The sequence below is a fragment of the Coenobita brevimanus genome, chromosome 93, assembly GCF_032717465.1.
Source record: "Coenobita brevimanus isolate Jiangsu-jjx chromosome 93, ASM3271746v2, whole genome shotgun sequence".
NCBI lineage: Eukaryota > Metazoa > Arthropoda > Malacostraca > Decapoda > Coenobitidae > Coenobita > Coenobita brevimanus.
The window spans coordinates 8,742,593-8,758,485 of record NC_137046.1 but is presented as its reverse complement, the minus strand read 5'-3'; the positions used below and the strand labels follow the sequence as shown (position 1 = coordinate 8,758,485).

Genomic DNA, 15,893 nt, shown 5'->3' with positions numbered 1-15,893 from the left:
GTTTGGATTTTCCAGGGTGTAACATATCTACGTTATCTGCTTGTGAGAAAAGGTTGGCGAACACAATCAAATGTACTGAACCAGGATTGTGTGTTGGGTAGGTTATGACTATGCTGTCTACTGTCAGAAAAAGTGACAGCATACGGAAAGAAAAACAGAGACAGTCCTACTGATCCTTATGAGGCTGTGTACTATAGGGTAGGGTCAAATTATGTATCTATTTTTTATATCAGTAAAGGGAAAGCAAAACATAAGGTTCCTTCCTCCCCTGCCCGTCAGTCGCCAAATGCAGTCAGGAAAAAGTGAGGAAAATGTGTAAACAATGACTTCAATGAAAAATTTCTGTGGGAGAAGGTATATAACATTCACCAGAGAAAAAATAAAAAGTTGAAAATTACAGACCTTATGAACTACTGGACCATATTTTTTCGTATTATGTCCAACATTTTGATGGAAGTGAAGCCAAATGGAGAAAAACTATTATATACGGAATTAAATATTGTTAAAGAAGTAGTAACATTCATTAGGGAAAACTGGGAAATTGTGACCTTGTAAGTATACAGTATGTACCGAAATTTCGTTTGCAGTTTGGACAATAATTATATCCTTGAGAGAAAAGGGGTAAAAAAGAACACTCAGGGAAATTTACAGAGAAAGAAGTTGGAGGGAAAAAAAAAAACTTGTTAGGTTTGCCCAAGTGATTACCCGGACACTCAATCCCTTCAGCACGAGGGCGTCATTTTTCTGTGGCTGCGACAGGTCGATTGTTTTCAGTATGGGAGATGGGTCTGTTGGTGATGAGGTTTATGATGGTCTGATGGCAGCAAGAACAGAGTAAGAAAGCGGCTGAACTGAAAGGGTTAAGCTTCTGACTGCAAATAACATGGGCGGACGGTTTAACCTTCACGCCTGGTGGTCTGGTGGGTTAAGGCGCTCCAACTGAATGTCCATATTCTTAAACCTGAACAAAATTGTCAGGAGGTACTGCACATTAGCATGATTAAAGTAAATATGACGTCCTAGAGCTGAATGTGTTAAGATTACTCATACTTTCATAACATTTTTTATATTAGTTATAGTTAGAAAAGTGGAGGAAAAAAACTGCGATGCAAAGCTCAACACAAACCGAAAAAAAAAAAAAAAAAAAAAAAACTTGCGAATGGCTGGATTCATGTTTGCTCATAATTCAGGCAATATTCTGAAGGTAACAAAAAAGAAAAGAGAAATGGAACAAAGAATCAAATGTATTTAAATGCCGTGGATTTTTTTTATTTGGACGGGGAGGGAAGAAGTTGGAACATCAGGGAAAAAAAAAAAGTGTTCTTGGCGTATGTCGACTTAGTAATATGGGCAATATTTTGATGCTGGTCTCTGTGCCGTGTTGCCATGTTTAAGGCTATGACGTGACCAGGTTACTGATTGCCATATTGTTCTCCAGTTGCCATAAGTATATTACACTACTGATTAGAATTAGCAGATGCAATAAGTGATCTGTCGCTTCTTATGTCTGTCCAGCTTTCTTTCTACCTATCACTTGTTACAGTTTGTATATCTGTTACCTGTAAGAGATTATTATCAAAATCTCCGTACATCACAACTCTCACTTTTTACACGACCACATCACATACTACAACTACTACTACAACACACACACACACACACACACACACACACACACACACGACAATCTCCTCTCTCTCTCTCTCTCTCTCTCACCTGTATCTGATCTTCCATGCTCTCCTTTCAGGTGCCAGTTTGTCCCGACGTCTTGGAGCTGAGCCAGAAGTCACTCTCTCTCTCTCTCTCTCTCTCTCTCTCTCTCGTCTCGTCTCGTTTCGTCACCTCACCCACGCCTCCAGTCAAGCCAGGACAATACGACTCAGTACGACCTCCTGTGACCTCACAACCTACTACGACCAGCTATAAGTCATCCCAAGTCTCCACGACCAGGTGTACTCATCGGCAAATTAACTGCTCCTCCTTCCGTTATATTCCAGTCGAGGCAGCTGCATCTACCTCCGTCCACGACAAGACGACTCAGCTGCACGTCTTCCACGACCCCCTTAAGCAACGACCTACGACCAGCTGTACCCATCAACGACTTCACCTGTCTCTCACGACTACCTAAGCTACCACGACCAGCCGCACCTACCTCCTTTGACGACAGGACGACAACAACGACTCAGCTGCATCCCACGTCGACCCAGCTGCACCCAAGACGACAGCCCACGCCATCACGACCACCAGTACCCACGACCTCTTCATACTACGAACCACAACGACTTGCCTTCACTTCACACCATACTTCATACTATCACGACCAGCTACCTCCCTCTTCACTTAACTCAGCTGCATATTACACAACCCCTAAGTCACCACGACCACTTCAGGAACGACTACTGAACTGGAAAGGATAATATAACCACTTAGAAGCTTTAACCAATATATATAGATCTCAATTTTTTATACAGGTAAGACTGTGCTATCAAACTCGTGGACACTATTAGATAAGAAATGATATGCGCCTTTGATCACTCCTTCACAATATTTGATACCGATAAACTTGATCCAGTGAGCAATGAGAAATCTTTAATGTTCCACTAGATTTGATAACTAAGTGGATTATCAAGTGGACTGAGATAAGCGGCTCTGGTCCAGCCCAAATCCTCTATAATAAAGTGTACGTTTAATGATCCACTTAATTTGATAACTAAGTGCCTTATCAAGTGAACCAAGAGTTGTCAGTTTCTTTCTCTACACATACCTTGAAAACAAAAGCCAATAATAGTTTAAATATCCATTTAAGTTGATGGCTAAATGAGTTATCTTGAACAAGGACAAGTGGGTTTAATCCTGATCTACACATACTGCATTCTGATAACTAAAAGAAATATTAGTAAACGATAAATGGGGAGATAACTGAGTGCTTTATTAAACGAACTCTAAATCCATTCAGTATTCCAATTTACCTGAAGAGTGAGAGCTTTATCGAGTAAAGAAGATGTGTGATAAATGAGTGATAAGCGAGTGATAAGTGAGTTAGCGTCCCACTCGATTTGATAACTAAATTCTTTAACTTTTGAGCTATAAATGACTAGATAAGTGAATGTCTTGACCAGTGAATCATAAATGTGCTTATTATTCTACTTCGCTTTGATTATTAACACCTTTATCAGGAGAACAAGAGAACAGGCTCCACTACTCTCCTCTTTCTCTCTCTCTCTCTCTCTCTCTCTCTCTCAAGATCGTTGTTGTGGTACGGGTCGTTTAAGAGGGATACCATTACAATCAATCCCTCGGGCACGTTCAGGCACGACCACAGCCCCCTACCCTCCTCCTATCCCCTTCCTCGGTCCCCCTACTACCCTCCTCTCCCCTTCCTCAGCCCCCCTCCCCTCCTCCTGCACCCCCCTTCTCTCCCTCAGTCTCCCACCCCCCTCCTTTTCCTCCACCCCATCACCCCATTCCTAATCTGTGACGGTGGGGGCGCTACCAGTCCACGTCCAACAGAATCTGATACCTGTAGAGAGAAGAGGATCAAACGAAAAATATATAAGCTTTAAGGAAGACAAGATCACTGGCATACACACAGCTTTAAACAAGACAATATCTTACTGAAAAACGTCTATAACTTTACAGACACAAGGATTGACTTAATTACTGTAAAAAGTTCACGGCCAGCACGATTTAAGAACTTAGAAAAAAATTAATGTGAAAAATTGATAGCTTTAAAGACAAGAGTATCAGGTTGGAAATAACTACTTATGTACCTGCCACAAGAAAAGGAATCTGCAACCACTCTACGCTTCACAGTGCTCTAGCTTTAAAAACAACAGAATCGAACTGAAAATTACTGTCACTCTACCCCTCACAGAATCATTTAGCTCTAAAGACAACAGAATCAAGTTGCCTAAATCTACTAAATCAAGTTCCTCAGAATTTATCAGCTTTAAAAACAAATGTAACAAGCTGAGAATCGCTACTGCGTAAAATATCATATTCAAGTGGAGTAGAATCGAGACTGAAAAAGTGGAAGAAAAGAGAGAGGGAATCACAGTTTTCATAAGGACAGTAGAATCCAGCCGCAGTTAGTGACAGGCCAGATAAATCCAAGTTTATCAGTGTAAAAGAGATTTGGATTCCGTAACAAGAGGATAAGTAACAGCAAGAGACAAATACGAGTGGAAAAGCATGGTCACCATTACAAAAAACCGAAACAGGCTAAAATATATATGTGAGATATACGATAGAGCTAAGATAAAAAGTGCTCTAAAATAAAGAATAACTGAGACAGAAGTGGCAAATAAGTAACACTCAAAGGGGGAAATAAGAACTAAGATGCGTGCTGGCTAAATCACGAAACAGCGTAAGATCCATTCGAATGTAAAAGCGCGCCTGTGTCCTGTTGTTGGTGGAGGTGGTAAGGATCCGTGTGACTGTGTGAGGGAGTGTCATCAGCGTGTGGAGTGGCAGTACCCTCACAGCGGGGCTCCTGGGTGGTGTAGCCTTGGCCCCACCCTACTAATGCTCCACCTCCATCCCTCCTCTTCGTCCTCCCATTGCGCCCAGACCAGCCTCACAGGATCAAGTCTTTCTAAACATTCTTGGGGATGAATTGTGCTTGGGACTCTCTCTTCGTGCCATTTATCTAAGTCACATTAGCAGACAATTACGTGCCATCTCACACAGCTACTAGACATTTACGTGCCTTCTCTTATCATACAGCTGCTAAACATTTACGTGCCTTCTCATACAGCTGCTAAACATTTCCGTGCCTTCCCTTTTTATACAGCTACTGGACATTAACGTGCTTTTATCCAAAGTCATATAGGTATTAGGCACATCACAAGCAAACTAGACTGGGTGCTAATGTAAAAGACAGACTAAAAAAAATCAGCTGATAACACTTACTATATATTTCCTGTTCGTCCCTTCACTTTGAGTCATACAGCAACTGAACCTTCAACAAACAAGCTCTAGTGAATGACAGTGAAAAATACAAGCCTTATAGAAATCGTATACCCTTGTAACTGAAAGGAAAGGAAAGGAAAGAAAAGGGAAGGGAAGGAAAGGGAAAGGAAAGAACCTGCAACCACATCCCATGCCCTTCAACTCCTCAATCTGTCTGTAGCACAAGACATCTAAGAAGACAACAAATCTTGCAACTCCATCACCACTCACAGCACCACCCACGTCCCCCTCCGTCAAAGGGCTAGTTTACCTGTCCTGAAACATCCCATTAACTTCATGTCGTAACCCTGCACCTGGTGATCTATATCTTACCACGAACAGACGGTATTAAGAGGCTCTCCACAAACTCTCCATCTCAACCTCCTCTCTCTCTCTCTCTCTCTCATATACACACGACTCACCACAGGCTATGTCGCGGCCTAGCGGGGTGGCTCCTTTATCCCAACCGAGTCGCTACCCAGCCACTGATAAGCCCCGATAAGTCCTTCATCCTACCCCGCTCACCCCTGTTACCACCAACTTCGTACATCCTGCGAAAAAGAACACCCCGTGGAAGAAGCAGGGTTGCCGAGGAAGGAACGTGAAAATTGTGATCAGTGGGGCTCCATTAATCGGATTTCACGGGGATAGGGAGGAAGAGAAAGAGGCTTTGGTAAATGACATCAGTGTGGTGGGACACGTAGATATATACGGCTCTGACATATTATGGTAACAAGCTTTATGGAACTACCTTTTAAGTCTGATTACTTAAGGTTATGTTTATGTGTTGTGCTAGACTGTACTTTTTAGGGTAATTTCATGTACTGTGCTATGGTTATACTGGTGTACTATAACTTCAAATGGCTTTAAGAACACTCATTCATTACTTACTTTAAGCTATACTAGTTTACTGTACTAGAGTTTATGTAACGCACTTATAAGCAGCTATAAGAGTGCTGTTCATACATGTACTGTGCTTAGATTGTCCTAATGTCATGTACTTTTAAGTCCATATGTACATCCATTCATGCCAAAGGAGGTTCATGTTACGGGGAGGCTTGTAATCGCTCCATCTCCAGGGGTTAACGAGAGGGAATAAATGCATCCCTAAAGAGTGTCATTACAAGATATTTCACGAGGGGTATCTCAAGTGTAGGGGGGTCTTGTTACAGGCTGGCCAGGCCCATAACACGAGTGTCAGTGTAATTGGTCCCACATGCTAAACACCCACGTCTCAGAGGCCCTAACAGAAGCCTAAGGAGTTGAACACGGACACCTGGGAACACTACACCCAGCCACCCTGTACACCCAGCCACCCACCACACCCAGCCACCTAGTAGGCCCACACATACACACACGATCTGTCTCCCCCTCTTCACCCCAAACATAAACCCATCTACTTTTAACTTCCAACACTCTTAACCTAACCTAACCTAACAACACTGAGTCACATAGTAAGGCCACACACCTACTCTTGACCACTGATATAATTCCATCTACAATAGAAATCATATACACAACTGTGAATTAAAATTATCTCCAGTACTCTTAACCTAACCTAACCCAACCTTAACTAATCTAACTTATCCTCACAACACGACACACAGTCACATCGTAAACACACACCCACACAAGCCCCCCCCCCTCTCTCTCTCTTATAACCACTGAGATAAAGCCACCCTCAACAGAAATCCTTGACTACAATGTGAAATAAAACCACTCACAGCACAAGAACATCCCTTCCTTTAGAACCTCACACACAACTTCCATCATAAAATAGCCTCCAACATAAACCCAGGAATCCACTTCAACAAAATCCATTCCAACACAAATTCTTTATTTTACTTCAAACACAAATTCTATACTTCGAGCCACTTCCACCAGCAATCCAAGAAAAACAGGAATAACAATCAGAAAGTCCATTTTTAACACTAATCCATATACCTGTTTAAGAAAGTAGCATCATACACACAACCTCCAGCCATTAATTTCCAAAACAGGTCCAGTATAAAATAAACAGAAACAAAAAACTTCTGCCACAATTCTACTTTTAAGAGAAGTCCATAAATCCTTTTACCTAGACACCTGACAAATATACACACACCTCCAGCCACCAAGACGAATCTGCTGTCCATAGTTTTATCTACAAATCCACTTGAAATACAAATCTATAAATTCTTACACGGCACAAAACCAGCATACAAATACACACACCTAGAGGCCCCAGACTGTTAAGGTAATTTCACTGTATATTTCTTGGTTGTGTGTGTGTGTAGGAAAATTATTTTGTGTAAGGCGAGGGTTAGGCATCAACTAAAATTCAATGTGCTTTCATAAATTATCTCAAAATGGACACTCCTGGGGCCTTTATGTAAATCACGCTTGTCACATACATCAGCCAGATTTATGGACTTTTTCAGCATAAGTGTCATGCACAGAAAAAGTGTGAAAAAATTTTAGTGTTTAAAAGTACACTGAAAAGTGTGAAAAAAGAAAAATAGTGTTCTTAAGTGTGATTACCTGAGAACGACCTGGTAAACTTACACCCTTCAAAAAATAAATAAATAAATAAAAAAGTGAGGAACATTTATCTTGGCCGCGATTTGTCGGTGCTCAAGGCTAAAGGTTTGTTCCCGAGGGGTAGAAGAGGAGGAGGCAGAAGAGGAAGTGAAGAAGGGTGAGAAGGAAGAGGTGAGAGGGATGGTCGAGCCGGTAGCTTAGACAAACAACTGAGAGCAAACATCTCCACTTCCTCGCGAGCCCACGCTGCTCCCTCCTCCCTCCCTCCCTCTCTCTCACTCTCTGTGATTTCATGTGTAGCCACCAGGAAGGCAACAGGTCACACCCTAGAAGTTTTTTTTTTTAGCCACATCTAGAGATCAAGAAAAATAATAGTGTTGCCCAAAAGTTGCCTGATTACAGTGTGACGCTATACTGTGTCGTTCTGAACAGGAAAAATTCACGTCAAGCTGAATATGGATGCTATGAACGGGGGCAAGTACGCCTTGAGGACTAAATCGATCATAAAGAGAATAGAGTCGGAAAAAAACAGAGCCAAAGCACGCTGTAGAGAGCCCCAAGAGAAGCAGAAGCCCCCTCCACTGAGCAAATACCGGCGCAAGACAGCCAACGCCCGAGAGAGAAACAGAATGAAGGAGATTAACGACGCTTTCATCCTGCTGCAGAGAGCCATTCCGGACCTCTCTGGGGCTGACGCGGAGAAGCTGACGAAGATCACGGTGCTGAGGCTGGCTGTTAATTATATAAATGCCCTCGCCGGAGTGCTGAACGATGACTGCAGCTTTGGAGCCATAGATATAGAGGACGTGAGGGAACTTTGGTGCCTGGAGAATGCGCACATAGCCAAACCAGAACACTGTGTCAGACATGTCATAAGAACCAACAAAGAGCAGGTCAGTAGTGCAAATAAAAACAATAAGTGTAGTGTACATATCAAGGCATCTAACAAGGTCGTTAAGCAGACAAAGTGTCCCTCTACCTCCATCGCGAAAGCAAATTATTTGAAAAATAAAAACACAGTAGGTGGGAAGCTGGTGACGACTACCAAACGACCCAGCAAGTCCAAAAGCAAGACAAAAGTGTGCAGGACGTCAAGCATAGCTACAAGTAATGGGGCGTACATCACCCTCAAAAACGTGGCCCTACAGACTCCACCACACAGACTTGGCAGACATGCAGACAACGAACCACTGATGATGTCCATGACGGTGAAGCGGCCACGGATGGAGAGCAGCTACCTGGGGCCCCGGGAGGCCAAGCTACCCCGCCTGGAGCCCAATTCTCTGCCCTTAAGCACGGCACCACAGCCCCACCAGCCCCTCCTGGCCCTCACCCCCTGTGGCCCACCTTCCATCCCAGGTCAAAGCATACCCGAGCCCCTGATGGGCGCCACACCCTTCACGCCACGTCAGATACAAACCACACCCTGCACATCCCTCCCTCAAAGCACTCCCACTGACGTGCTTTACACTACAAGCATCCTACAGGACCTGGACATCCCCCTGGTGAGGACTGACGAGTTGTTGGAGTTCCCAAGAAGTATTCGACATTTCAGTGATTCTTCGTGCTGCGACCCTGCCTTCCTGAGCGAGGGGTCGGCGTCCCCCAGTCCCCTCTCTGGTGCCACCTCCACAATACCCACTTCAGTTCCTGTAGGTGACAGTTCTCCGGTCTTTTCAATGGCCTCCAGTGACTTTTCTGTATGTGGGTCGGTGTCAGAATGTGACAGCGTTCTAACGACGGCTGTGGAACTAGAAAGCCTGCTAGGGGATGAGCCTTTCAAGGAGGAACTTGACCATATTACCTCAGCCTTTGCTGAAGAGGATGACACACTCAACCTCTTCCTTGGACATTCCACTGCAAACTTCATTTACACGGATATTGATGACCGCTAGCACTTCACAAATGCAGTTATTGACAACTGCAGCACTTCATAATTATACACGGATATTGGTGACTGCTGGCACTTCATATACGCGGATACTGACTGCTAACACTTCACACACGTGGATAATGATGGCTGCTGGCACTTCATACATGAAAATACTGATGAGTGCTGGCACCTCAGATACATGGGTACTGACGACGTTAGGCAGTTTGTTCCCTGTGCTGTAAGGGCCCGAATTCACGAAGAGACTTACGATATGTTCCCTGTCTTAACGAACACTTGTTTTTGGAGGATGGACAGAGAAAGATAACAACAGATACTCCCCATGTCTTTTGTTCTTCCTGTCATGCCAAATCTCAGTTATGATAAATTCCCTTTGGTTAAAAATCCTTTGTATTTGTAAGAAGAACGAGAGAAAGAACCAATCTTCTCAAGTCCCTTTTTCTTCCTGCAGAAAAGAATCGTAGGTACAAGGGATAAATTATCGTAAGTAATTTTATGAATCCCGGCCCTGAGCTGTCTTACTTACGCTTGTGTTGGCCTAGGAGAGAATGGTGCTCGTATTCTTGAGGCCTTGAGAGACTGGCTGGCACTTCTCGGTAATGTACAGGGTCGTCCGTAATTACCAATCCACTTGAAACTCGGTGTATCTTCTGTGTTGTGGGGATGGCTCAGTCTGTTGGTCTGGGCGTGGGTGAGACAAAGACCCATTCTCTCGTCAGGTAAGGATGCTCTCTAACGCCTCTTTCTTAACAATTTATTTTCCAAACTACTCATTATTATCCCCTGGTTTGCTGCTGATGTTTTTCCAATACCAACAAAGACTGCATGAATAAAGCACAAAAATATAGTAACGAAGCAGGATCAGAAATAAATCGGTGAGGAAGAGGTGTTAGTAAGCTTCCTAACTATACAAGAAAATCGCCCCAAGAGTAGGAGATGAAGGGAAGACACTGATAACCTTGAAAGCCGTCCCTGCAACAAAAGAAATCACATAGAGGAGTGAAAGTGAAGGTTATAAACGGATCATCCTATACTTTGCACATAACTCCATAATACCCATACCTCTTTAAGCATCAATATATTTTTTCATGAACAATATAAGCGAACATGAGTGTGCCATATAGTGTATAAGGTAATAACGTGCTATAATGAAGAAAACATATATAAGTTAAGAAATACGTGCTTGGCGGCCTCATGAGTCCACAAAGTAACGAGCCTTCAGTGGAAATGTATTGTGTGTATGAGAATGCATGACAGAAAAACGGGCATGATTCCACTGATATAGTACACGCCTTTATGATGTCTATGATGCAGGTCTGTTGTAGGAACGATGATGATGATGATGATGATGATGATGATGATATGAAACGATTCTATTTGCATCGTCTTGGTGTATGGCTTGTTTATATGAATGAATATGCCAGAAAACGGGCATAACACGATTTTCATACGCGTTTGTATCGCCTATAGGGTCTATGTATAAGTACTGAGTGTTGGAGTGATCAAGATGATTTATTGTGATGGAAGAAGGTTTGTATAATTTACAGAGTGTATATGCGTATGGCTGACAGTAAATGGCATGGATAGGCATTTATGTGTTGTATAGGCTACTGACATGGATAGACATACACGTGCTGTATTTTGACATGGATAGGCATATATGTGTTGTATGTTGACATGGATAAGACACACATGTGCTGTATTCTGACATGGCTAGGCACACATGTGTTGAATTTTGACATGGATAGGCACACATGTTTTGTATTTCCGGTGGAGTCTCTGTGAAGGTTGAAGAAGCGAAAATTATGGAAAACTACACATGTACAAAATTATAAAATGTATGTGCACGTGTATGATTGATAGAATGGAACATGTATAGTATAATACGCTTTTGTATGACTGAGAAAGAGACATGCCTGGATTTGTATATGATTCCGCAGTACCTATAAGACCTGTAATGACGTTCTGAGTGATGGAATGGTGAGAATTATGATGATTACAACGATGGACTACATTTGTACAGTCACGGTCAGACATATCGTTCCACTTCCATAAGATAAATAATTACAGAGTGAACAGTGACATCTGAAACCCAGGAATGTGATCTTCAGTACCCACAAGCTTTTCAGGACACTTTATAAGCATTTCATAATTGATCACTTGCGAGATTGGGGATACAGGGCAGTTAATACTATCTAGAACTATAATTTCCTCAATATAGCACAAACTGGGTTTAAGGAAAAGTATCGCGAGAAAATAACTTTGGCATAACATGAAGAATTGGCTGAACAATGTTATGCTTCCATTTTGCCTTACAGTACAGTATTGAAGACTGTCCATCTCTTCACAGTGTTTGAGATATTGCTTATTATAATTTTTTAAGGACTAAATTGAAGCATTCTTCAGCAAGTACAAGATAATTATGTCAAAACTATTTTCACACGATATTTCTCTTTTTAAAAGGCAATTTACGCTCATATTACAAAGATTATCAATGTCGATATTTTGAACTTCCTTGCAGCCCAAAGCTCTCAAGTCGCCAAGTGTTCGAGTAAAAGGTGTATCAGTATTTTTGTCCGCGACTGTACAATACCACAAGACTGTATAACATCCTTGATTATAAATGCCTATGCGATATATAATGAATTCTACATATCAATCCCCCCTTATTGTGTTCATCAATTCTGTACATAGGAAATGATTGCTTACCCACGCCCCAGCTTGTTTTTCAATGTAAATAAAAGGTTTCTTATAAAGTGTACTGTGTGTGATTTACAAACCTGCCCATTTTATGTGCAGAGATGGATGGATGGATAGACAGACAGATAGATAAAAAGATATCTGGATGGATAGAGAGACAGGCAGACAAAGCTAGATAAATTGATTAACCAGATACACAGATATAAAGACAGTTAAACAGATACTGACAGACTGATAGACAGATGGATGGATGGATGTATAAACAGACACAAGGATAGATACACAGACCAATACTGGCAAACAGAGACAGTGTGGTAAGTAGACAGATAGACTGTAACACAGACAGGGAGACAGACGAGTAGAAGGGAAAAGAGACAGACAGACAGACACAGACACATATACTCCAGATATAAAATAAATCTTTTTCTTACGGGGTGGAGCCATGAACTCAAAGGCAAGGATGATAATACGAATGACTGTGTGAACCAGTGTCAATAATTCTGCATGAGCTTTCTTCTGCTTCTTCTTCTTCTTCTTCTTCTTCTTTTTCTTTTCTTCAATTTTTCTTTTTCTATTTCCTCTTCTGCCTCTTCTTCTTCTTCTGTTTCCTCTTCTTTTTCTTCGTCTTCTTCCTTTTCTCCTCCTCTTCTTCTTCTTCTTTTTCCTCATTTTCTTCTTCTCTCCTTCTTCTTTTTCTTTTTCCTCCTCTTCCTCCTCCTCCTCTTCTTCTTCTTCTTCCTCCTCCTCCTCCTCTTCTTCTTCTTCTTCCTCCTCCTCCTCTTCTTCTTCCTCTTCTTCTTCTTCGTTTTGGGTCCTAACTCACTGCGGGAACTAGGGTTGTGATGACGACGGCGATGATGATGATGACAATGCTGCTGCTGCTGCTGCTGCTGATGATGATGATGATGATGACAAACCTACATGAACATCTGTGAGTCACCTTTAAAATCTATGCAAAAATCTATGAATCGAATAAGGAACAAAACAAAAGCCCATTCTTTTCCCACCCTAACAATAAAGACGAGAGATGGACAGAGTGTTTACGAAGACTGGGAAGGGAAATATCTTTTAACATGCACTAGGAGAGACTTGATAAAAACTGAAATTTTTTATCTGTTCAAATACGGGCATAGGATTTATAGTTCGTTCCCTAAGGCCCACCAGTCCTCCTAGGTACAGTTCACTTCCAACTGTCACCACTTGGGCGCTAACACCCACCGTCCATCTTGAATACATGCTAGGGCTGTCTCATAGACGACTAGTTTTCTGGTAAATGCGGGGATGTTTTTACATTTCAGTGGGTTTAATAATAGATCAGTAAAGTCTGCTTTTAACGAAATTCAAATTCTGAAACTATTCCCCTCCCAACCGAGATTTGAACCTGCTTCCACTGAAACAGCAGACAGCCCCTTAACCACATTTGGCCACATAATATACGATGGCAATGTTCCTAAGATCTATACTATTGTCACTGTGACTTGATTTAAAACTGCCATCTCTCAGTCTTGAATGCTGAGTTGTAGCAAAAGATTAACTCTAGAATATAATGCTACTATCCATTTCAGAGGCGGAGTTGCGCTGTTTATCGCAAATATCTCCTAAACGAATCGTTGGATCAGTATGGTATTTCAACACACTACTTTTGACATCCGGGCCTATTTTATGACCCTTAAACCATATTGCTATTTATGTTATGTGAGGAGTTTACTCGTGAAAAATAACAGAAAGTCGACTAATCATGTTGACGCATTCGAAGGAAAGTGTTGCCCCCCCAACACCCTCCCAAACTATTCCTTAACTACCCCTACTTCTCCCCCTTCTCGTCCTCGTTATCCCTCCTATTCTCCCCGAGCTCCTCGCCTCCTTCATCACTCTTGTGTCCCTCCCTCATTATCCCAGCACTGTATTATAATGTAAGAATGTTATGTAGTTGTAGACGTATTGATATGATTATTTGCAATGGATGCAAGTCGTATTTCGCGTAGAAAGTACTGTACATCAGGATGATTACGTACATGTAATAGAAGCTATGCCTATATGTTTGCAGTGTTTATGGTCAACCATTGAAAATCACGAACTACAAATTGTATCACTTGTTGCCTGAACCTTCTCGGAGAAGTTATTACTATTATTACAATACTGTGTATTCATCCTAAAATGTCAACATGGTCCAGTGTATATATTTATTGTTTTACCTGTCTCTATTTATATTATTACAAAATTATAAACTCCAATGCTATATTGTATATGATGCGTAATATTTGGTTGCCCAAAAACAAAACTGACTTCATATTTTTGGTAACCGTAGATACATCGGTAATGATACGGCCATAACAACGTAATTAGCCAATGATTTATGGTCGTTTGACCCACTCTGGTTTTCATGGCCACACACAACAGTAGGTAACTGTGTTAAATAATATTACTATTGTATGATAAGTATATACATACTGTCATATTCAAATATTATGTATGCAATTAGAATGAAAAAAGAAAACGGAAGTGCAAAGATGGGAGAGGGATGGTGTGACTGGGAGTGAAGAGGGAAACGGGGAGGGGGTGAACGCGATATTGGGGGGTAGGGAAGGAATGGTTAGAGGGTTGTTCATGGTGTTAGTGGAGGAGCTACCCCACACAGTCGCACTCGTCCGATTTTGTATAACACCTTAGATTTGATGACTGGATTAGGCTTAATATCCTTCAGTAAACTCCTAATGTAACATATGTAGCAGTATGGTTTAAGGGTCATAAATTAGGCCCGGATGTCAAAAGTACTGTGTTGAAATATCATACTGATCCAACGATTCGCTTAGGAGATATTTGCGAAAAACAGCGCAACTCCGCCTCTGAAATGGATAGTAGTCACGAGGAAAGTAAAGGACGTAGAGCCACAACACTGCCTTGTCCTGCCACTGAACTACGTTAAATAAGCTGCAAAAAAACGAAAATCTGGGCCAAGTTACTGTAAGAAAAAGAAATACTATAGTGTAAAAGAAGACGGGTTGAAACAGGAAAAATAAAAGGCGAGAATCATCAGAGAAAATTAATCAGGCTTAAGAGGACCAAAGTCAATTAGCCTAATAATTCCTAATTATACTTATCTTAATCTTCCTTCATTAATCTCATCACATCTTCACACGAACCTAACCTAACATAGCAAGTTCCAGCCGCACTTAGTCTTATATTAATTTAGCTTAATTCCTTCTAACCTTACCTACCTATTCAATTCAGACTAACCTAACAGAGAGAGAGAGAGAGAGAGAGAGAGAGAGAGACAGACAGACAGACAGACAGACAGACAGAGACAGACAGATATACAGAAACAGACGGTCAAAGGAAACAGCAGACAGACAAAGGACAGACAAACAGGGCCGAGACAGACTGACAGGCAAGACAGACAGACAGTAGGAGGAAGAGGGACAGAAAAGAGAGGGACGGGCAGACAAGACACACAGAGTCAGAAAAATAGACAGCTTCTAACAGGCGAAGTAAACACGGTAAGGCAGGCAGGTAGGCAGACACGGAGGTAGGCAGGAAGGTAAAAGGGTAGGCAAAGAGACCAACAACTCCTACGAGGCAAGGTGGCAGGCAGACAGGTAGGCAGGAAGACAGGCAGCGGACAGGCAGGGCAGACATGTTAAGGCAGAAGTTAGGTGTGGGGGTGTTGGTGTCAGTGAAGGAAGGTCTGTGATGGATTAAGTGACGTTAAGTACCCTTCTCAGGCGTTTACAAGCAATCCTCCCTCATGCACCACTCACTTCTTATCCTCTCTCTCTCTCTCTTACCCTACCTCTACCCTGGCTCCACCCTGACATTCCCTAGCTCACCCTGC

At 42.1% G+C, this 15,893-nt stretch overlaps 1 protein-coding gene across 1 annotated transcript; it reads left to right on the top strand.

Moving 5' to 3' along the window:
• The first annotated feature begins 1,159 nt into the window (after positions 1–1,159).
• On the top strand, positions 1,160–9,365 carry LOC145412511 (uncharacterized). Its single transcript, XM_080282398.1, has 3 exons — positions 1,160–1,204; positions 2,168–2,246; positions 7,903–9,365. The coding sequence occupies exons 1-3, from the start codon at positions 1,160–1,162 to the stop codon at positions 9,363–9,365; spliced, it is 1,587 nt and encodes a 528-aa protein (XP_080138524.1).
• The last annotated feature ends 6,528 nt before the right edge of the window (positions 9,366–15,893 follow it).

What these genes read in the sequence shown, in the direction of transcription:
- LOC145412511 (XM_080282398.1), top strand. Translation starts at nt 1,160, where the DNA reads ATGGCTGGATTCATGTTTGCTCATAATTCAGGCAATATTCTGAAG. An exon ending in ATTCAGGCAATATTCTGAAG is followed by an intron (nt 1,205 to 2,167) that starts GTAACAAAAAAG and finishes CTTTGACGACAG; the next exon opens with GACGACAACAACGACTCAGC. An exon ending in CCACGCCATCACGACCACCA is followed by an intron (nt 2,247 to 7,902) that starts GTACCCACGACC and finishes CGTTCTGAACAG; the next exon opens with GAAAAATTCACGTCAAGCTG.